The 23,148-nt window shown below is 41.4% G+C and overlaps 2 protein-coding genes and 1 long non-coding RNA gene across 11 annotated transcripts in view; 1 reads left to right on the top strand and 2 right to left on the bottom strand.

Annotated features, from left to right (window-relative positions):
* LOC110984208 (transmembrane protein 161B-like) overlaps window positions 1-3,867 on the top strand; it is a 56,278-nt gene extending 52,411 nt beyond the window's left edge. The window contains exons 12-14 of one of the 3 annotated variants that reach the window (XR_015426247.1): window positions 1,186-1,256; window positions 3,200-3,429; window positions 3,619-3,867. Coding sequence is in view for 1 of the 3 variants with exons in the window: in XM_087140497.1 (XP_086996623.1) it covers window positions 1,186-1,256; window positions 2,856-2,912 (128 nt within the window). In the remaining 2 variants the exon portion in view is untranslated. Of the gene's footprint in view, window positions 1-1,185; window positions 1,257-2,855; window positions 3,430-3,618 lie in introns of those variants that run through there. The other 2 variants (XR_015426248.1, XM_087140497.1) reach the window with 2 other exon arrangements.
* Window positions 3,868-4,478: 611 nt separating this feature from the next.
* LOC147798396 (uncharacterized) lies at window positions 4,479-5,604 on the bottom strand. The gene is made up of 3 exons (XR_015426249.1): window positions 5,475-5,604; window positions 5,103-5,215; window positions 4,479-4,592 (listed from the first exon to the last, which is right to left on the bottom strand). It is a non-coding gene; the product is annotated as an uncharacterized LOC147798396 (long non-coding RNA).
* Window positions 5,605-20,254: 14,650 nt separating this feature from the next.
* Window positions 20,255-23,148, bottom strand: part of LOC110984174 (uncharacterized) — a 43,659-nt gene continuing 40,765 nt past the window's right edge. For all 7 annotated transcript variants that reach the window (XM_087139848.1, XM_087139853.1, XM_087139854.1 and 4 more), the window contains one exon: window positions 20,255-22,328. In XM_087139848.1, coding sequence (XP_086995974.1) covers window positions 22,200-22,328 — 129 coding nt within the window. In that variant the 3' untranslated portion in view covers window positions 20,255-22,199. The remainder of the gene's footprint in view (window positions 22,329-23,148) is intronic.

The raw sequence follows: 23,148 nt of genomic DNA, 5'->3' as shown, positions 1-23,148 counted from the left end.
GAATAAAAACATATCCATCTCTATAAAACAATGCACAAGTGTTATTTCCACGCATGGGCCGGAGGACAGCGATACTAACCGTTCAAAGTCTAACTAGTACATGTACATGTACACAAATACTACAGCTATAGGCCAACATTCAAGTCATCCATGTCAGCATATACAAATAAAGTAGGCCAATACCTGATGGTAATTCGATGTCAAAGGACCAAAATTGAAAGAATCTCCTCGTAGCTGTAGCCTGCTTCAAAGTAATGACAGACCAATCGGTCTCATTGTAGGATAGTGTCATTGCCGTCATTGTTGAAAGCATGTTGTGGTTGTAGCAACGTATACATTTCTGCTCAGGTCGGAGGCTAAAGCATGTAGGCTACAGGCTGTGTTATACCAGGCAAGGTATGGGACGGAGGGGTACCCCCCTTACCTGTCTAATCCGTATACAAACTCCAGACTATTGTCACCTAACTCATCCCCCCTAGAATCTGTAAAGAATTTCTGAGATTCCGATTAAACAATGACCAACACAAAGGCAGGGGTTCTCTCCGTCTAATAACTGGCTTCAAATGGGCTGTCTGGAGGTCAAAGTTAAAATTTTTCATCGAGAAATGCGATGCCCGTTGAAAAATGCGACGCCGGTTGAAAATGCGACGCCCGGTCGAAAAAAGCGACGGTGGTCGAAAAATGCGACGCCCAACGGAAAATGCGACGCCCGTCAAAAAATGCGACGTCGGTTAAAAAATGCGACGCCGGCTAAAAAATTCGACGCCCTCAGAAAAATGCGACGCCGGCAGAAAAATGCCACGCCGGCTGAAAAATGCGATGCCGGCTGAAAAACGCGACGCTGGCTGAAAAATGCGACGCCCGTCGAAAAATGCGACGCCGGCTGAAAAATGCAACGCCAGATGGCACGTATGGTGTTCCATATGACGTACCGACCCCAAAGAGTACAAGTATTAGTGTAACTTAACTTAATTCGTGTTCTCATTTATTAAAACACTGGCGGCCTACATACAGTTGATAAGGCTTCGTAGTTTGCAAAAGAGGAGTCTAAGTTGCATATGCGACCGGCAGGGATCAAGTAAATTGGTATGAGAAGTTTCAAGTTATGCCATTTTAGTTGGATTTAAGGTTTGTAAAGCCTGACAAACTGTACGACGAAAAACTGTATTCTTGTATTGTTTTCAGGAAGTAATATGGAAGACCTTTTGCAGGAACTTGGATTGGAGGAATTCGTGGATGCTTTTGTGGCAAACAATGTAAGTATTAAAATAATTGCAAGAATGGTATACCATTCTGCGATGGTTGGTAAATGGTAGAAACACATGTTGTCTGATCGATGGGAATTGAAATGGTTCTTTCCAGAGTAGCCCAAATGAATCGTACATTTTGTTGTACTAGAAGTGAAATTTTGCACACGATTGGTTTTAGTTTTGATGCATTTCCCACAGTCCTTAAGAAGCAAGAGTCGCTATGATCTATCTATTATTGCCTTTTGGGTTTATAGAAAAGTGTGAGAAAGACATTACAATATATTACTGTGGGCATCTTATCAGTGCCATTCCACTGTGCTTTGGTATTAATGGAATGGGAGAGTTGCACGTCAAATGTTATTTCATATGTATTGGTAGATTTATAGATACTACTCCTTGTGTGTAATTTCTCTTGACTGTCGACGCTCACGGTATAACATTGTTTCGTAAGTTTGCGTGAAATTAGTTAACTCCCAACTGGATGCCCTACGCCTGTAGAACCTTGCGCATGCCTGGTCATTATTATGTGGTATGGAGAGGCAGGAGAAGAACAACTTAGTCTTGGAGGCAGTGGACCATGTACTTGTTTGGGGATGCTGGTGCCATGCGTGTGGGTGCGTGTTTGGTAGATCAAAATTTATTTCTATTATCGGAAGGAACACTAATACTGTTGTTATCGTCTGACCTTTCCTTCTGTGGCTACGTGAAATGTAAAATACAAGGTGGCAATGACTTTCCAAACGGAAACGATAATGCGTCAAGGACTTTCCCGAATGTACAAGAGAGTTTTTAATACGGTACAGAATGAATAAAAAGAGGAACCGACATGTAATTGTTAATTTCGACAGAGGTAGGGTTCATGTGAATGTATCGTCATGTGAAGGAATGTATCGTCTGTGAAGTTTGAATCTTCTCTTTGAAACCTTGATCATAACAAGTAATAATTTTTAATTTTATTTTATAACTCCTTTTACTTCGTTTTAATTATGTGAAAGTAATTTAATTATTGCATTTAATGTACAGCCCTTTTAGATGTCATTGACAAAGTAAGCGTTTTTTAAATAATTCATCATTTTTATTGTTATTATTATTAAGTACGTTCACGATTGACTGAGCACTGACCAGTTTTATGAAAGGTTCTTTTTATAAAATCGCGCCACTAATCGTTTGTGGTTTTTATTGTGTTATTTTTGTCACAGGTTAAAGGGCCAAGTCAAAGACAGGTTTGATCTGGTTCCTTTACGCTGGTACTTGCGAACAATGACAGACCTCCACCACTACATGCTATTTCATACATCCTTTCCTGCGGGCCTACTGCACTTTCTGAAATCTCTTCAAGACTATTGACTTGCTAAAACATGGCGATGTGAAAATGCAGAAAAAACATACCTAAAGTTGCTTAATCTGAGAGGAACAGTGTTCACCCATGACCTACCCATACCTCGTGTATTGTTATGGCCAACGAGTAAATCATTAACCACGCCATGGAGCTTTGCTTGCAACACTTATTGTATTTATTCCATCCAAGCTCTTTATACCTATAAGAAAAGCAACTACATCGGGTTCACTGTACAGTGAACAACATAGTTGGTTTTGTTCTTACAGTTGAATGCATGCGAGTCACAAGAACAATTTGACAAGGTTGTCCGACTGGCTGCTTGACCAGGGAGTCGTTAAGATTTTCGGACGCCAGTTAGCCGAACGGTATATCCTCATAAAAGACCTGATGACACATGAGTTTTGCTACAAGTAAGTGTATATACATGTACATTGTTTCATTTGCACATGGGCTAATAATGATTGTTATGCGTCAAGTTAACTGTCGGAATGAAGCAATCACCTGGAAAAACCAAATTATTGAACCACTAATGTTAAATTTGTGTTGATAATGTCGTTCATGTATTATCAACATCCCTACATGTTCCTTGCCAATTCGTTTTGCATTAAAGGGTAGAAAGTTCCATCAAGCAGTTCTGCGAAGGGTTGGGCCCGATGTACGATCAAGTCAAACGCAGCCCAGGTGCAACAGCACAACTGTTCGTCTACACAAATAACAACCTAAGGAAGGCTGATCTGAAGAAAACATACACCATCACCTACTCACTGGAGGGGAGTAACAACAGAACACAAGAAGAGGACACAATGTACAGCTTCGAGACTTTCTTACTTGAATGTGAAGGTAAATTTCACTGGTATCGACAACTGTATATCTTATTGTCTCGCAAGAAAGATGTCTTGCCACATCCAGTTTATTTTTGGCGCAATGTGGTTTAAGGAAGGACATTTGATATGTCTTTTTTGGCTTTGACATGCCTTTGGTTGTTGGCAAAGGTAACTTTTTTATTGTTTTTATGTGTACATTTTATAGCGAACTCAACGGGAGTTTCTTTGAGTGAAGTTCTTGAGTTCTGGATAGGTGCAGAAGATATCCCACCGTGTGGCTTCCAGATGCCTCTGCTGATAGATTTCTACAGCACCACTCCTGGAATCAGGCATCTGCCAAGTGCCCACACTTTCATGCCTGTTCTTTGGTTGCCAGGGGTATTGGAGATCCTGATGATCTGAGAGGAATGATGGTGCAGGCAATACAGAACTGCCACGGTTTCGGGAAAATTTAAGGAGGATATTATACAAGTTTAACAGTAAAGAGATTAAATTGATGAAAAACTGCTAAATTCAAAATTTGTAAAACAGGGGTCCGTGTGATTTCGTTTTCTTTATAAAGCAGCTTTGTCGTTCATTTCCACATGATTGTCTGTCTACATTGGTCAACTTACAGCAGATAATTTCCCAAACTTAATTTTTATGTCTAGTCTAATTTGTTGAGCAACCATTCGAAGGGTTGTACACCTTCTGCGACAGTAGAAGGCATTGCGTTTGAGTGAATCAACATTAAATCATTGCAGACTGAAGCGAATTACACAGTGCATCCTTCTGGTGGCGGTGGAGTTGTAAATTCTACCTTTATTTGCTGCAGTTCTTGACGTGGGACTGGAATACTATAATTGTGTGTCCCTGAAAGTATAAAAAACACATAATTCACTCACAAGAGTAATCATCCCTTTACATTTATGTACCTGACGCCGTAAGTAAATCTGCTGGCATCTTGAAGAGGGAAAAAGAAGGACTTGGGGTTAGTTGTTCTTCCAAAGTTGACACTTGTGCTCACATGGGAAGATATACTCACCATATACTTGTGGCAAAAAATAAAAAATATCAGGCTTTGCAGGCAAGGCTTCAACACCTAGGGATGCCCTGACATAATGCTAGTTCCACTCCTTTCGCACGTCATCCAACTCAGATCATTGAATAATCCTGTTGAAGCAGAACCTCAGACATTCCCTGTAATTCAATATGTGGTGATTTATAAATGATACATTCAGCGTATGTAAATCGGCACGGTATTAATTGTCTACCTCGATGTTAACATGCTGTATAAAAGTCTGACGAATACGGGGTATCCTGTCCGCCTCCAAGATTTTGCGACACGTTGATCATTCACAATGCACGAAATCTGTCGACCATTTCCACACGCTCAACGAGTCGACAGAATTCACGCACTGTGATTGGTCCATGCGTTGCAAACTCTTGGAGTCGCACTGACGTGAATCGCCAGTATTGTTTGCAGGTTTATCGAATTACAGCAGGTCATTTCTGAATTCCAGACTCGTAATTTCTAAATTGTACCGAATGGATTTAAATGTAGACGTAACTAAGCAATATTTAGTTTGTGTATTGTTACAGATAAGGAAACAAATTTAACATGCAGTAAAATTTCACAAAGGACATTTTTCGAAAGAAATTTTTACCCCAGAATTGTACATAGATAACAGTAAGCGGAAAAGTACTTACAAATGTAGAGGGGAAATGCAGTCAAGTTGATCCCGGTTTACCAACTGCCGAAAAATGTCGACCCAAAAATGTCCCATCATTTCGAAAAGAGTTCGCCAAATGCGTTCTATGCGCTGAGAATGAAAAAATAGAACAAGAAGCGGTTACATACTCTCTTGATTACAGTTAAGGATGTATGTTTGTTGGAACTTATGCATGTAGATTGTTGAAAGTCGAAGTCGAAATGATGTAGTGATAAATCGAAACTCCATAATGGTTCCTAGACTTTTTAATAGAAGCCAGCTTATGCAGGTACGTTGGCTATCACGACCCCAACAGGTAGGATTCCATGGCATAAGTTGTTTTACATAAAGAAAGATTTGAATTTAGCACCTGGTTATAACGAGAGGTGCTCTTTATTACACATGGCCCTTCCTGTCCGCCATACACAGAATGGATGGCAACTAGTATGTCATCAATGAAGACATTCTCTGTCCCTCTATCCGTTTGGATACAGCGCAGAGCTCCTATGATGTTCAACAAGTACAGGAATGGAAAAGTGTCATATGGAAGCATGTCAATACAGTAAAAACTTTTATGCTACGATGTTCTGTCTAAGGGTTACAACTCTCTTTTTTTTTGCTTCACGTAGTTCTGTAGAAAGAAAAATCAGAGTGATAGCACATACGGGCCTATACCTCCGAAAGTAATTAATTCATGTGGTAATAATGTACAAGACAGTTGTGACAAACCAAGGAGAGCTTTGTATTGGCTGATGTAGTTGTACCTTGAAATCACAGTCAGTTATTGTAGTGCTATATTTTAATATATACTTCACTGTATTGATTGACCAAGCACGTCAGGTCATATGTTTCACTTCTTGGGGGGAGCCGAAAGGTCAACAGCCAAAGTGCCTTATTGTATATTTCACAAGAATACTGCAAACCACGTACACGTTGAGAATTTTGTTCAAAGATTAAAAGCTCCAAAATTTTTTAACTGTGGTTTACCTTCTAGTTCAAGTAGCAAATCAGCAAAATACGAAGACACCACTCGAGGGTCTCTGTTGGTCCAGGCAACCTTTAACCACAAAACCCTCCTCGAAAAGCTTCAGATATAAACAATAAAGGAGGACCATCGTTTGTAAACATTTTGTGTCAATGAGTTCTTTCACTTCGACAGGAAATGGCTATAGAGAAGGTAACAAAGAAGGAAAGTAATTGTTCTCAGGAGGAAATAGTTTCAAAATAAACACGAAATGGATATTTTCCGGATTCAATAGTATACTGCACGTAGCTTAGGTAGTTGTGACACGTCTTCATATTGAGCTGGTTTCACTGAATCGACATGCAGAGGAGTGATTCATTGCAGCATTGAAATGGATAGAGTTTCACCAACGAAGGGCATACATAATCGTGAAAAATCTCAGGGACCTACCCATCGATCGCACCGTGCAGTGCAAAGCCGTAGCTTTTCAGTTTATCATTTTGGTCGATGTGCACTGCGTAATTTGGTCCGGGGTTCCGATATAATCGTCATCTCAAACGGTGACGCTTCCTTCCTTCTACTCCCTCTAGATCTAAAAGGCGTTGCCCCCCCCGGAACCATATCCCTGATACATATTTGTACAAAACAATCAGCTGTTCGAATTGCCACAGAAAATTACAGTTGAAAACCGCTAGTAAAACACTGAAATGTAGGCAGTCCCCATGCGTTTTTATACAGCTAACAGGTACCAAAAATATAATCGAGGGTCTACATCTAAAAGAAATGCAATAAGTTAAGAGAATGAAGTTTAACAACTCTGAATTTCACACGGAAAAGTCGATGAATATTTTGTTTTCTTGTCACGCACGTCTGCACAAATATATTTGAGAATATTCAGTGAGTTTCAGATTAAATCAAGACCGACTGGTCACTAAGATTATGGATGGATCCGCAAAAAAAGAAATGCATATTACCGTCCATCAAGCAATTTTCAAACAGACATAACACCTTGGAAGAATAAGTCCCTATCGCGATAGCAATCTCTGTCGCATTCCTCTGCATCCCAAGTTGTGGCCACTGCCTTGTAGCTCTGTCTGGAATTGAAGGATAACCAATTAACAAGAAGAGTGGTGACAAATAAAGACCACAAAACTGAACAATGTGAAGTAATTATCAAATGTAAAACTACAGTACCACTTGCCTCCAAACTTAAAAGAAATCTTGATATCGATAGGTCGTCGGGTCTGTTTCTCCGCAAATTCAGTCGACGAAGAATCCGATGTAATGTTCGCATGCTGTATAATAGTTCAAGTACACAGAAAGGGACAAAGGTTATGTATTTCTTTGGAACAATTGATACAGTTGGGATGCACAGGATTATAAAAAGTGCATTCCCTTGCTTTATTTTGTGGAATGGAAACTGGTCGTTGTTAGATGAATTCCCTTTATTGGCATTTGATTGCACAAACCAATATAGTCGTTTTGTTTAAAAACCAGAGGCTTGACCACGCCGGTTGTCTGGCGCAAATGTATAGACCGTATCTGTCAACGCCGGTTGTCTGTGTTCCAGAGGCCTGTGGCCGTCATTGTTCGTTGTGCACTGCAGCTATACTTCCATTTTGAATTTGGTATCGATTTCATGACTTGTAAATGAATAAATCATTGAGTCCTGAGTCCATGTCCAACTGAAGTTAGTTTATCACATTTTCTGCTAAAAACCAATTCGCGCAAATGTTCCAAATTTGTGTCTGTGGTACCATTACCACTTTATAGTCACAGTACCTCAAAGTAAGGTTGTGCCGTATTTCAAGAGTTGTGCAGATTTCGTTGTAGGTATATCCTGCTTGAAAGAAGTGGCGAACCAGGTCATTTCGCAGTGGAAAAACATTAAGGTTAAACAACACATTGATTTCTTTGGGCTATTCTGAGACCCGCAACTACCCCAAACATAAATCTAACACAAAAATTGAAATGGGTGTAAAAATTCTTGGAGAAACGAATCATCAAATGAATAAAAAAAATTATATAAGTAGCTGAAAGTGGCACTTTTATCACTGCATAAAAGCTCCTGCGTGTAAAGGATATTATCATCAGCTCGCTGAAGAAATCCTGGTTGTCCAGGATGAAGTAGCGTGTAACGTTGCATTCTCTGAAACGAAAACTGCAGGCACGAAAGCATGAACTGCCATACAAAGGGCATAGCAATCAACGGGATGTGTCAAACAGATTGGTTTGGGCTGATATAACTTGCAGTAAAAAAAAATTGGAATTCGAAGAAGAATTACGTCATGCAGACACAAACCCATGAAGACAAAAACCTATGTATGTTCAAAAGCAAACGTCTATATCCTCAACTATTTACCAAAAAGCTGTACGAGATTTATGCCGAATTCCCTGGGAGAAACAGAACGACTGGTATAAAAAAATTTCTTTCCGAAAACTAGGTCATTCACCCATAGGCCTAACACATATCTCAGGCCAATTTCTATGTAAAGGGTACACACATGTGGACACCCATCTAAGTACTCAAGGACTACGTAATGTAAAAGTTAGTCGAGGAATTTGTCATGAAGCACTGACCACTCCAGATACAAAGCCATAAAAAGACATAAAATAGAGTAGGCCTATATACTACAGACATTTTACATATCCATATATGTACAGCTCAGAACCAAACTGGAATAAAACCTCCCGTAGATGCATCTTTGTTATAATATAACACAGCCTGTGTGTGTTTCTCGTAACCAAGGTCAGTGGTTCCGTGCATCAAAGGAATTTATGACTTATACATGAGATCCGCGGGGCGAGATCCGCGGGGCGAGGTCCGCGGGGCGAGGTCCGCGGGGCGAGGTCCGCGGGGCGAGGTCCGCGGGGCGAGGTCCGCGGGGCGAGGTCCGCGGGGCGAGGTCCGCGGGGCGAGGTCCGCGGGGCGAGGTCCGCGGGGCGAGGTCCGCGGGGCGAGGTCCGCGGGGCGAGGTCCGCGGGGCGAGGTCCGCGGGGCGAGGTCCGCGGGGCGAGGTCCGCGGGGCGAGGTCCGCGGGGCGAGGTCCGCGGGGCGAGGTCCGCGGGGCGAGGTCCGCGGGGCGAGGTCCGCGGGGCGAGGTCCGCGGGGCGAGGTCCGCGGGGCGAGGTCCGCGGGGCGAGGTCCGCGGGGCGATTTATGTAACTTTTGGGATTTATGTAACTTTTGGAGGAGAACACAATGACTCACCCGATCAAACGCCTTATACCGATCCAAAAAGATGGCGTCAATGCGAGGGGGATTCACATCTTCCAATGATGATATAAAGTAGTAAGTTGAGTAACGCAAGACCTTTTCGGGAGGAAGCCATGCTGGCAGTCAGAGACAATACCACTCCTGTACATGTGTTGAACAAGATGGCGCGCAATGATTTTTTTCCAGGCATTTACTGACCGTCGAGCAAAGTGAAATGAGTCTGTAATTGGTAGGGTTATGAGGGTCACCAGATTTATGTATGGGGACGACATTGGCGATTGACGGTTTACGTTCAACAAGCCCCCCTATCCGACCAGAATAACCGAACATCAATGGTACCATCCGAACATGCAGAATGTAGACGGGACGACTTTGGAATATTTCGGCTATTTCCGGAAAACTGGAGGAATTCCTGCAGTCCTGGTCACGTGACATTGGGTGATACCGGACCCTTGATTCGATACCGTGCACGATATGGGGCCCATGGGTCCCCCCCCATGTCCAATCCCTATACACACTCTAGACTATTGTTACCTAACACATCCCCCCCTGGAAGTCTATAAAGAAAACCTGAGATTCCGATCAAACAATGACCAACACAAGCGGGGGGGGGGTCTGTCCGCCCCATATCTTACATCATATGGTTGACTCATCAGGTGGTCAGAATCATCGGGTCTGATATCCAGACTAAAAAGTTGTGTACTGCAGTATAGGAAGTTGAATATTCATGTCATCGTTGGTGCTTGGTATGATATCTGACAACATCAAATTTATTGCTTGCGCAGTTGCTTTCATTAGGCTGTGTACCGGAGTGTTCATATGCAGTTATTACCCTTATCGAACGCTTTCTTATGGACTTATTTTGATAATAAATAGCCAAGTTGTTTATAAGATATTGTGTTTTAATTCAATAAGTTTTATTACGGTATTTACATAAAAAGGTATTTTATGAGATCTCACGATCACTTCCCGTAATGAAACAGCGCATTTTGTTTTTCGTGAACTTAACTGTCCTATGGTGCTCAACATGTCGTTGGCCAGTTTTAGCCAAATTCGTACAAAGACTTTGAAAAATGATGTTTTTGAGTGATGGAGAAGTGCATCAAAATCTTAAAAAAAAATTACTAACGACGGCAAAAGTATATCTAATGTTAGATATTTATTCTTTCTATTTCCTGGTCACTGCGATAAGTTTTAGTTAATTGCAAAGAAAACACTAAAAAAATATTCCTACGATATTACTGGCCCCACTTGTCTGGCTAAGTTGCAAGCAGTAATCAGGAATTTGTGGAATGTTTACTATTGTTCGTCTGACCATGGAGCTATTAAACACAATTGTGTATAATAGCTCCACGATTCAACCGATTGCTCCCTTTGTTAGGCGAGGTCGGTCTATCCAGTTCGTCAGTGTGACGTCCCTTCAGTTTAAACCGCGCCTACCGCACGTGCAGAGCACGTAGGGTTACACACATTGATCGCCGTTTACGTGGAACCGGGAGATAACGCGCAACTTCAACGATTGTCCAATGGGAGCCTGCAAATAGTGGCACGTCCGCCTTTGTGACGAAGGCCGTTTTCCAATACTCAATTCGGCTCCGTTCAGGCTTCAACTTTTTTTTTTACTTGCTGCCTGTAAGCGCAGTATTAAGTCTAACAGTGCCACAGAACATCAAATAAGACGCAAGAAAGCCAAAAATTACAGTAATCAAATGTAATTTAAACACTCCAGGCCCACGATCGGGGATTGGTTTTGGGTTTTGGAAGCCTGAACGGAGACGATGTTGAGTATTGGAAAACGGCCCAGGTCTCTACGAACTGGATTGCCACGAGTTACTTTCGGTTCTATTCCAGTTTGCGACTCAACAGTGCCACGTTATTGCTTTACAAAATGTCCTGGGAGTTTCCAATGCAGCAAAACTGTTTGCAGCCACACCTAAATCCTTTTGACGTTGGCCATAATTGTGTGTGCAGTTAGATAGGTGTATGTGACAGAGCATGCTGAAATTGTGTCGGAGAAGGCTCAAGTTAGGGACCTAAAGATTGAGTTGGACTAAACGTAAAAACTACTGTGATTTATGGGTAAGAGAAGGGGAAAAAGTAAACATTCTATCCAGGACCGACTCAATTGAAATCTGATCTTTGTCAAACATGTAGTAAACCTGTCCCACAATAGGAAAGAGGAATCTACTGCGAGGATTGTAATACCTGGTTCCACGCCAAATGTTCTGGCATATCTGTGCGCCGAGTGCAAATGTTTCAACGGTATTTAGAATCATGGTACTGTAAATTACTTGTTCCGCTCCATGTGGTTTCTGCGATGAATCTGTTCAACATGCTGATGCAGCTGTAAATGTGATATTTGTGACCGTTGGATTCATGCACACTGTGCTGGAATATCAACATACACCCGTTTGCAAACTTCTTACTACCCCTGGACCTGTTGGAATTGTGAACTGCCAAGGTTTTCATATTCTATCTTTGATAGTGAGCCAAATTCCTCTCAGATGAGCACGACAGGATTATACATGTACCGGGACATACAAAGAAAGCTAACTTGAAATGTTTCCTAACAGACTGTCAGAATATTAAAGGTAAGACTTTTTTTTAAAGGTAAGACAGCTGACTTGGCAGCTCTCATAAGTACATATAAACCTGACATCATTTAGGGGACTGAATCGTGGCTTAATTCGTCAATAAGTAGCAGTGAGATTTTTTCCATCTTATTTCAAAATTTTAGGCCTATGAACACAACTGGCTGGGGTGTCTTTCAGGCAATCCATCAACATTTAGTCTCCAGTGAATTCGAAAATGTTATGGGCAAGTGCGAAATATCTGGACTGAAATCAAGCGTCCGTGCAACAAATCTAACCTGATTGGAACTATTATAGGCCAGGGTCTCCAGTTAGATGAGACAGGAAATCTGTTGCAGCCTTGAAAACAAAATTGAACTTCAACTCTGTTTATGTCATGGGAGACTTTAATATTCCTAACATGGAACAGAATGATCGAACAGTTTCCAGTGGGCAAGGATACAGCAAGATGATAGCAGAAAATTTACTTGACATATCCACAGAATTTGGTCTGACCCAGTGTGTTAGAGAATCTACTAGGTCACGCGGGAATACTCTCAACGTTCTTGATTTAGTGTTTATTAACAACTTCAGCAGCATTGTTAAAATTGAGAAAATTGTTGACGGAATTTCTGATCATGACATTGTTGTTATTGATATCAACCTCAAAACTAAGAGAAAGAGGCTGCCAGTTAAAAAGGTCTTTCTCAGACATAAGGCAAACAAAGAAGGGCTTTTGCTAGTTATGAGACGGAGAGAACCCCCCCTGCTTTGTGTTAGTCATTGTCTCGCAGGAATCTGGGGAATTCCTTTCAGACATCGTGGGGGGATGTGTTAAGTAACAATAGTCTGGAATGTGTATAGGGATTGGACATGGGGGGTACCCCTCGGTCGCATTTCTTGCTGGGTATAGATGGACAGGCTTCTGAGTCCATACCAGTTACCCCTGGAGTTCCCCAAGGTTCAGTCCTTTTCTATATATAGATAAATGATCTCCCAGTGAACTTGTCATCCACCGTCCGTCTTTTTGCAGATGATTGCCAAGATCAACAAGATCTTTATAAATTAGAATTATGGCAATCAAAGTGGCTGATGAAATTCAATCCTAACAAGTGTACCACTTTATCTGTAGGGTTGAGGCAAGGTACTAAACCTAGTTCCAATTCTGTGGTCAGGTCCTACAGAATGTTGACTTTCAAAAATATCTTGGCGTCACTATTAAAACATGACCTGGAGAGGACACGTTTAAGAAGTGGTTAAAAAACCTCATAAGATATTAGGATTAATCAAACGAAACTTCTGGTTCTGCACTACTAATGTTAAAAAAACCAGCCTACAAGACATTGGTTTGTCCCGTCCTTGAATATGCTTCAACATCTTGGGATCCTATTTGAAGTCAGACATTTATCACCTGTAACGAGTTCAAAGACTGGCTGTAAGATTCATCTACAATTAAAGCACGTCACCAGGGACAGTTCTCTCAGATCATGGGTGGCTAACCCCTAGAGCAACGAAGAAAAATCAGTCGATTGGTCATGCTCAACAACATTTTGAATAGCATTGTCGATGTAACAGCAAAGGATTTGTCGTCGTTGAACGTCAGTTCGTACGTCAAAGGCTGTTTCAGACTGCTGGGGTAAAACGGCAAGTGATCCATTAACAGCGGAACGTCCAACGGAATTGTGTACAGGTTGGCTTTGTCTTTTCCGTCGTCACCCGCGTCGTTGGCGTCCTCTGCTCCCAGGCGGATCGTAGCCACGTTTTCTTTTTCTAAGCCAAAGTAAGCCACGTTCCGAGTAACGGTCGATGGTAGCCAGTTTCTTTAAAATTGTGAAATACGTCTGCGTCTCTGTGGCTCACGATTTCGTTGCCTTGAAGCTTCACGTTGAGTTCTCGGACCAAGGTGCGAGCGACATTGTTGTACACTGTGCGATTGTTGCCCGATCCGCCGTGTAAGTCCAGTTCGAAAGCGATATTAGCCGTGCCCGGCACGATGACGTCGTCGGTGCCTAACGCAGGAAACTTGACGATGAGTTTTTGCCCCGCAGCTATGGTATCGGATTGTGCGTAATGACGACATCATTCCGTTCGCCTTTGATCGCTCTAGCTAGGTTTATTAAAAGCTTTTAAAATAAACAAGCTTAAACAAAGTCAAGGTTAGTATTTAAATATAAGCTCGTTTCCAATTATTCATTTTTTTCTTTAATTTAAAAAGCTTTTAAAGTAAAGAGGAGTAAACATAGCGAGTGTTTTAATGATGGCAGGTGGAGCTTTAGTTAACGCGCTAGTTTTTAAGGGTCCAACTTTTTTAGCAGCCAGTCGCAACAACGTGTTGATGAAGAACGAAAGAGACACGACTTGGCTCAAGAACAAGTGGCTCAAGCCAAACAGACCTGGGAACAAAATCGTGACTCACTTTTGGATTTTCTAAACGAACGCATGAGGCAAGACGCGTGAGCCAACGCACGTTTGCTAACGTAGACGAAGCTTTGTGTGCGTACTCTGAACTGACAGGGAGAAACTTGTCGTCTACTTTACCGCTAAAACCACGGCTTAGCGATTTTTACGTGCCTTCAGAAGACCAACATGTTAGAGAACTCGTGTGGGCTCTTGGAGGAACTGCCGTTGCCGGGTATCTCGCGTATCAGTTTGCTTAAACCTTCTATAAATTAAAAGGCAACGATTACTTTAAAAAGCAGCGAACAAGATGGACAAGGACAGGGAGAACTATTTGCACAAGATCGACAAAGACAAGGAGAACACGTTGCACAAGATGGACAAATAGAAAGAACTCTCTCACTTGTTTTATAGTCCTCAAGGCTACTGGAAAGGCGAGAGCGCTGTAGAGCATTTACACAAAAAACGGGCGTGGACAAAAGAACCATAAGAGCGTGGTTAAAAACAGGCCGTGTAGCAGTTGTATTTGCCAGCACCTAAACGGGTATTGAGACCCACCACATTAACTCAAGAGTGGGTCTCGCCAAACGATACGCACCAGATGGATGTATTCTACTTAACTCACGATCGAGTTCAATGGCGCCTTCGCCTGTTGACTTTCAAATACGCGTTAACGGTGGTTGACGTTGCTTCTAGATACAAAGAAGCTTTGAAACGGGTACACCGTAGGTCTCCGTTGAAGTTCCTCCGGCAAGTACAAGAAAAAGCTGGATCTGAGTTTAAGGGAAAGTTTAAAGCGTCAATGAAAAGCAAGGGCGTCGTTGTGCTCGTGAGTGAGCCGGGTGTCCAGTCGGCGAGCGGAACATTGAATGGGTAGAGAGGTTACCTCTCGTCGTGAAAGCTCTAAACCAAGAAAAGACCCAGCTGATAGACGCGAGTCCTTTATTTGTTCATGAGCTTTAAAGTTTTTCTCAAAATCAAAGTTGGCTTGGGTGCGAGGTTTGGTGTTGTTGTCGATGTACTGTTTCATCTAAGGCTTCCGCTTAAACGCCAAGACTCTTTGTACTTTTTGTATTTTGAGTCCCAGACGTAAGTACAACTGCAGCATAAAGTAGGGCACCACGCACGTGCGCTTAGGCAGAAGCGTACACGCGAGCTTATCAACTGCGGGGCTGGACTTTGTGTGGTCTGTGGTGCCCAGCAAGTATTTTAGTACTTCAGTATTTCAGGGGCTAAGGGAGTAGATAGCCCGTGTCTGACGTTACAGACATTGACAACATGTGCTCTGCGGTGAACTTGTCTGGATTTCTGCGTCAAGGAACAAGCCATACGACGAGGGTTTCTGTTTGTCGTAGTCGGGCAAGTACTTATTGTTTGCTTTAAAGTACCGAGCGCTACCGTCGCTAGAAATACCACCTCGTTAAGTTCGCTCAAAAAACAAGTGCTTGCTGTGAGCAGCTCTAGCTCGACGCTAGAATGTTTTAGAAAAACGTCTCGACACACACGTCTAAAGTGTTCAAACACGCCCGCGAGTAACAACGTGTCTGTTTCTACTTAGAGATCGTGGTAGTCACCTGAGGCTTTACAATTAAACGTGGTCAAAACTCGTTGGGCTCTGGCTTAGTCTGCTGGGCCAACGGGTTCTTGTTTAAGACTATTGTAAAAAGCTGAAAAACTGTAAACGCCTTTTTGTAACAGAAGCACTGTGAGCCCTGGCCAACGGTTCTTGAGTAAGGAAAAGGCAAGTGGAGGACAGGCTTTGACTAACTTGTCAAGTGACGTTGCCATAAAGCGAAACGAGTCTATAAACCGGCGTTGATCCAACGAGAAACTGATGTACTTTTCAGCGTTTTTTGGCGATACAAGACATAGGTGAAACGTAGAGGCGCCTTGCATAATCAATTGGGCGTCGTAATTTCTAGATTGTGAAACACGACTGGAATTGCGGTCTGTTTAGGCCTCACAGTTTGAGATTGCAGTAGGCGTGGGCAGCGCCTCTGAACTTGCCCGTCAAGTGACAGTGATCTTTTACTTATCTAAACCTGTTGATGCGCTTTAGGTAACGCGTGCAGTGGTAGTCTGTGTATCCTTTGTCGTTTTAAAAAGAAAAGTTTTCTTTTTTGACTATCGGTGGTGGGTTCTTTGGGTATCGGACATTGACAGTTAGACTTAGCGTTTAGACACAAGGGTTTTTGGCATATCCAACAGGAGTTTGTTTGGTTATATCGTTGTCATTCTTGTGGCGTCCAAGACAGCAGTAGCGAGTTAGCAAACACGTCGTTGATTCCGTCTATTTCTTTAGTTGGGGACTCAACGAATCGTGTGGAAGTGTCTGGGCCCATGATTGTTTCCCAGTTCGTGCAGACACCACCGCAACGACCGACGACGTAAAAATAACCAGACGGCGTATGATTTGCTGCAGCTTTGTCTTTAACGCTTTATTTGTCCAAAAGCCGCTCTCAAGGACCAGCGAATACATTGCTGATCTTTGTTTTCAACTTTATGTTGTAAGTACTTGGGTAGCGGTACGTAAGAACTCTCGGTTAAGGGTTGGTATCGCGTCACGTTAATGTAAAATGCAACGATGATGTCAACGGCCCAACACGACCCTCTCCGCGTAAACGCTTCGATTTTCAGCAACAATTTTTCTCGTTGTTCTTTCGCGTTGTTTGTTTCGCGTCTCGAGAAGTTAACACGGCAGTATTTTTATTTTCAAACATAAACGTTTCTGTGACAAAGTCCCCTTGATCCGGTCTTTCTTTGATAAAAACTGGACTTTTATTACCGTTTGTGGTTTGATGCTATCCGACTCCCCCAGCTCAGATGTGAATTGTGCTTCTATCTCTGATGCGTGGGTCGTAAAAAATTACACGGGGTCGGTGTTAAAGAGTCGACGACGTAGTTCCCAATTTCTAAAGTTACCTTGAAACCGTCTGGCCGCCCTGCAGTCCGCTTTTTGAAATATTTCAGGAGACGTGTAGGCTTTGATCGCGTCTATGAAGTTTTTCCTAAGGTACCGACCTTGTCTACCCGTAGCAACCGGTTGTAAGTTGTTGTCTTAAGTGATTTTTAGTAATTCGTAATAGTTCTTCTTCGTTAATTTTTGAAATTGAGCCTGGTCAGTACGTATAGCGTTAATGTAGTCTTTGCACGTGAGCCTTGGTTTGGTAGCGTGATGTTGTACTGAGTGACATAGTCCATTAAGATAGATTTACGCCACCTAGTAAAGTTTTTCTACGGGTCTAAAGTCCGGTCTCACTATCTTTTATTTTATAAATAAAGATATTTTCCTTTTTTCGATGTTCGACACTCCTTACCCCGATATTTATTGACACCGTTTTGTTGGCATTTTCTGGGTGTACGAATTGTACAACTGGATTTATATTTATTGCGTTAAAAAAACAACCCCTTTTGCATTCGTCGCAGTTTCTTTCAGTTTTACCGTGGGGGTATAGACGTCTGCATTGTTCGCATTTGTGCTTATCTTTACCATGTTTGCAAGTTACCCAGCGTTTATGACGATCTAAGCGCAACAAACAGTCAGTTGTTAATTCCCCCATCTTCTTTTTTAGTTTGAACTCTACAAACGTTTTTTCTTTGTGACATTCTTTACACATTTTTACTTTTTTTTTTGGTCGACCAAGTGATTCGTTGGCTTAGCCGCGCTGCCAGCCTTGGCCCAGTCTCGTTTGTCGGTATTGAGACCGGACCCAAGGCCGCGGGTTCTTTGTTAGGTGGCGCGCGGTGGAGCGATGGGTGAGTGTTAGAGACATGGCGCAAAACTGGCAGGTTTCGCTTTACATGTATTTAACTCCACAAACATGAAAACAAATTTTCACGTACATACTGTACGTATTTCACGAACTCACGCGCGTGCGTCGGATACTTTTGATGTACGTATGAGACAGCTGGATACATGGCACAGAAGGCATGGAGGATTTCAGTCACGTGATTTTTGACGATCAGCGTTCAATTTACGCAGATGTGCGCAGATGTTCTTGTAATTCCTTTGTATCATGTTACGTCAGGTGAAAATCCTCCATGCATTTACACGTCCATGTACATGTACATGTTTAATACTGGTCGTCACCTAGCGCCTTGATCATTGATTTTGACCTGAGCCGGTGACGACGATGTTATTTCCCCACATCAAATCCAGACACGTCAGGAGCTAGGCGCCCATGGCCATATACCAGGTACGAAATGGGACCAAAAAGCAATCCCTATGCACGCTCCAGCGTATTGTCACTTAAAACAAAAGAATTCCTGAGATACCAGTATAACAATGACCAGCACAAAGGCGGGGGGTGCTCTCTGTCCCATAGTTTGCTTCATATGTATGGCCGTGGGAATCACAGAGATGAATATGCGATTCGGGTGCACAAACGCAAATGGGCTAGAAATATGTCCGCCGAGCTCATGAATAAACGTTTTACACTCGAAATGTTCAATATTAGAGAGTCCTGGAATTGGGGAATTGAAGAAATGTCACTGAACCTCTGGCCCGGACTCACGGCTTCCAATTCTGAGCAAATTGGACGCAGTCAGGTGCGACAGTAGCACAATTTAGCCGAGGGATGCATTTTGAAAATGGCTACTTTTCCGGGCAGTGAAATATCCTTCATTTTAGGGGTAGTCTGCTTTGGGTGAGAATTTCTCAAAAATTCATTGGTCATCCCACTAAAGATTGAAAGGAAAATGAAAGACGACATGTCGAACATCATTTTGCTATCCAGCTTGGACACCTGTGAGAGTTGTATTTTAAAAATTATTTTGAAATAAAAGGATTTATCATCGGTTTCTATGTGAATTTATTTTTAGAGGTACGCCCTTAGATGAAGCATGCATGTTTCGAATCATACGCCATAGAAACCAACGCAAAACCTCCCTTTACTTCGTTACTTCGAATTAGTGATTCGTTATTACGAATAAGTAATTCGTGTTCTCAGATTAGTAATTCTTGATTTCGGATAAGTAATTCGTTATTTTGAATTAGTAATTCGTTATTTCGAATAAATTATTAGTTATTTCGAATTAGTAATTCCTTAAAACGAATTAGTGTCAGGCTGAAAATATATACTTCATTGGCAAGATTGGGCTTTCGTACTATAATAGTGGGTATTTATAAATCGCGCGTAAATTGTATCCCTTACTCCCCCCCCCCAAAAAAAAGTTTCGTTCGGCCCGATAATATCGTTTTTGTTATTTACCACAGTATTTTTCTTTGGCTAATCGTTTAATCAAACATAAAAAAGAAAAGAAAAAGAATTAGATCATTAAGAAAGACCTTCAAGATTTAAGTTAGAAAAGGGGGCATCGAAACCCATGGCACATGCAGTTCTTGGTTCCAAAGATGGAACCGTTTTCTGAAAATGACTCCAACTTAACTGGGGACTGAATGTTTCACCCGTAAGGATCCTCCCCAAGCAAGGTATACCGATTCTGAAATGCTGAAGCTTTTCATGGGCAACGTGTCTAGTGACGGTTGAACGTTGGTGGTCCGGTTTATGGGTCCGAAAAAGTGTGACTTCAAATGTTCGCCGGTGCATATTTTGTGGGGCTTTAAAGATGTAGTACTTTTTCTTAAAATTGAGCTCCTGGTTTTGAAATAACTGTCCACTTTCTTTTTTCTCCCAAAGAGGAGACAAAACCCTGATTTCTACAATAAAGCACAAGAGCATATACATGTACACCCAAGTAGGACACTGACAATGGTTGTCGAAACGGTTTCTCCGGGGAACAACTTTTTTTTGGGGGGGAGAACAAATTCCGGCGGAGGGTGGGGGCACTCATTAACAACGAACTGATAAACTATTGAAATTTTCAGATTGATCGATTTTGAGGGTTTTCTCAAACAAATTGGGGGTTTTGCCTGTCCTCGTTTCATTTTGGGAGGGTTCTTTCGCTTTTTTTCTTTTCCTTTTTTTTTCGTTTTTATTTTCATTTTTTCCCAATGGGTGCGGCATCTGACACCATGAAGAGAACCTTTTCAACAAATGCCATTGAATTTCAAACAGTTTATTTGCGATTTTCTCTGAACATTACGGAGCCTTCAATTATCAATTATTTTTAGCTTTCACATTCCATATTTTATACACGCAAGCGATCAAAAACGCACTTTTACCCAAATTCCCTGAAATCATTATTGCGGCTTTCGAGCAAAAAATGTATGATACTCGGATTTGCATAAAACAGTTTGGGGTTTCTCGTATTATTCTAAAGACATCTGTCCAAAATGTTCAAAGCGATAAGTTTCATATACATTTTTTCAGTAATATTTATTTCCTCTTCATGGTTGGGCTTATTACATGAGATGTAAAAGAATAACATATCAGAAGATTAATTCAAGAAGAGGTGGCCAATCCTAAAAAGCAAAAGCTTGTGTAAGGCATGCCATGTTGAACTACTGTCAAAAACGGTGTCCTCCCAAGTACAAAACAAAGAAATTGCCTGGGGTGGGTTAGTTCAGTCTGCCAGCCAAAATTTTGGAGATCAACTAAATCACTGGTATATTCTCATTGTACAAGTTAACCACAACCACGAAAACCTTTAGTGTTAATGCAAGTGTGTACCAGCACAATGTGAATGTGTTTAAATGAGATTTGCATTTTTATTTCACGAGAGGTGATAAAATTATGAAATGCACTCAAAGTGATAATATGAAAATACTTTGTCCCTAAGCTTCATAATGTTTATTTATAGTAAGCTTATTAAGCTGAAAAGCTTAATACGCTTCTATTTATATTATTATTTAGTATTTATAGTAAGTTTATTAAGCTGATAATCTCAATACCCTTCTTAAGATTATAAGTTTAATTAGCTTGTAAGTTAGTAAAACATCTAATCATGATTCCATGCTTTGGTTTTGCAAATTTTCTAGAAGGGTACTGAGTTGTAAGGGGGGACAGACTGTTTATAAATATAATAACCACTGAAGCTCATATAACTACAGTGTTTCAGTGAAATAATTTCTCACCAATTGAAATAAATACTTTTTCTCTTACTTTATACAAAATGCAAACAAAATATTTGCAATACTTTCACGCTCTTTTCATCTTAATTTGTAACTTGCTTAGTTCTTTTTCTTTAGAAATGTAATATTTGGTGAGTAATTTCACCTTCGGCTTCAATACAGGTAAGGCCTGATTACATTTCACAGTGATTTCAAATTGTTAGTTGGCACGGTGAGAGGCTATCTTGAAATTTAAAACCTCTGGACAATCTGGAAAATGCTGTGAAACACTGAACAAAAGCAGTCTTCAAACTGATAAATTAAGCTCTTTACAGAAAAGATTCCCCATGTTATCCAGCTGAATTAAGACATATATGTTTACCTACAAAATTCATCGGAACACTAGATCATCTTACAATTGATTGGGAGAGAATTTTGATCAAAATGGGTTTCTGTAACTATATGCTACACTTCTGTACAATGTTCCACTCTGAAGGCTGACATGAATTTAGGACCAATTATCCTATTGAGGTATTGTTCAACAGAAAAACGCAGGTTTTCAGTGCTGTTCAAAATTGCATTTTGAGGACTAAAAATGAATACAGACTTTTTACTATCAACAGCCATCCTCCATTGGGTCATACCATGGTAATTGACATACATTCTTGATTAATATCAGTAATTAGGGTCTTCTGAATTTTCCGAAAGCTACTGTGAATGTTCTTGGCAACTTCAACCCTTGTGCTGGCCTATGAGCTTAAGTTGGCATGTTTTCACAGAGCAGCAATGGCCCTCAGTCTGAAATGACGTTACCCTGTCCCCACACAGGTTCATGCAAGTTTGGCACAGGCCATGCTGAGCATATACGACCAGTTTCTGTGGGAATGTACAGTCTTCAGAGTTGGAACAACGCCCAGCAGCATCTTTCTCCATCACGGGGGGGGGACTTCTACCATGGGGCAAATATTGTGCTATATGACGACTGTAGGCATTGCTTAACTTTGAATGCTCCACTGGATGGTTGAGCAGTCTGAGCCTCCAGCAGACAGGAACGTTGTGGTGTCAGGGAGGAATCGCACGCAGGGGACAGCCGTGCTGTGGGCGTGGACACTTTTCCTGGCAGTCTGATATGGAATAAAGTTCTTTATTGATTCACTACAGGAAGAAACACCATGTTACCTTAAACAGAGTAAAACCAGCAGGACTTCAGAACAAGTTGATGAAGCACCTTTGTACTTTTTCGGACCACAGCTGGCAAGGGGAGGGATTGCTCAGAGAACTCATCTGTCAAGCATGTTATGAGACCTACTACGAGTATATATCTTTGAAAATTCAATTCAATCCAATACATGGTTTGATTGTAACGGTCATTTGTAGTGCATGGCCTTGAGCATGTCATTAGGAATGGTTGGGCTGACCTGTCACAGAAAATGGTGTTTGGACATATGAATCATGTCCCATATTCATAAAACTGTTTTAAAAAGACTGCAAAATGTTACTGGAAGAACTCTTCCAAAGATTTGGTTTTTTATTTCCATTTTGCAACAATCACAAAATTACATTGATAAAGTTATTGGTAAAGTTCTTTATGTTATAACTTGTTTCATTTTAAAAAGTAGGCGCAAAATGGGGGTGACATCTAGAGGAGGTAGAATCCTCCCTGTAACCTACCACTCAGACTGCTGAGTGATGCAGTTAACAAATATAATGTTTCACATTACGATGATAATGGATTAAGACTATATTGGAGTAAGTGTGAAGTGAGAATGGGCAGATTCCACCCCCTACACTTTAAGGTCTCTCTCTGAAAAAAGAGACTGCATGTGTAAAGAAATATAAAAATACACAATGTCACAACATATTCGAAACAGGTTTAGGGATCAGCCCCATGAAAATTTTAGGAGTCAAATGGGGAGGATGGTGTTATTGTCTTTACCTGACAGG

Source organism: Acanthaster planci, linkage group LG08 (genome assembly GCF_054643075.1).
Source record: "Acanthaster planci isolate LZ-2023a linkage group LG08, COTS_SCS, whole genome shotgun sequence".
NCBI lineage: Eukaryota > Metazoa > Echinodermata > Asteroidea > Valvatida > Acanthasteridae > Acanthaster > Acanthaster planci.
Note: the sequence above shows the minus strand (reverse complement) of the source record. Positions and strands in the feature narration are given on the sequence as shown.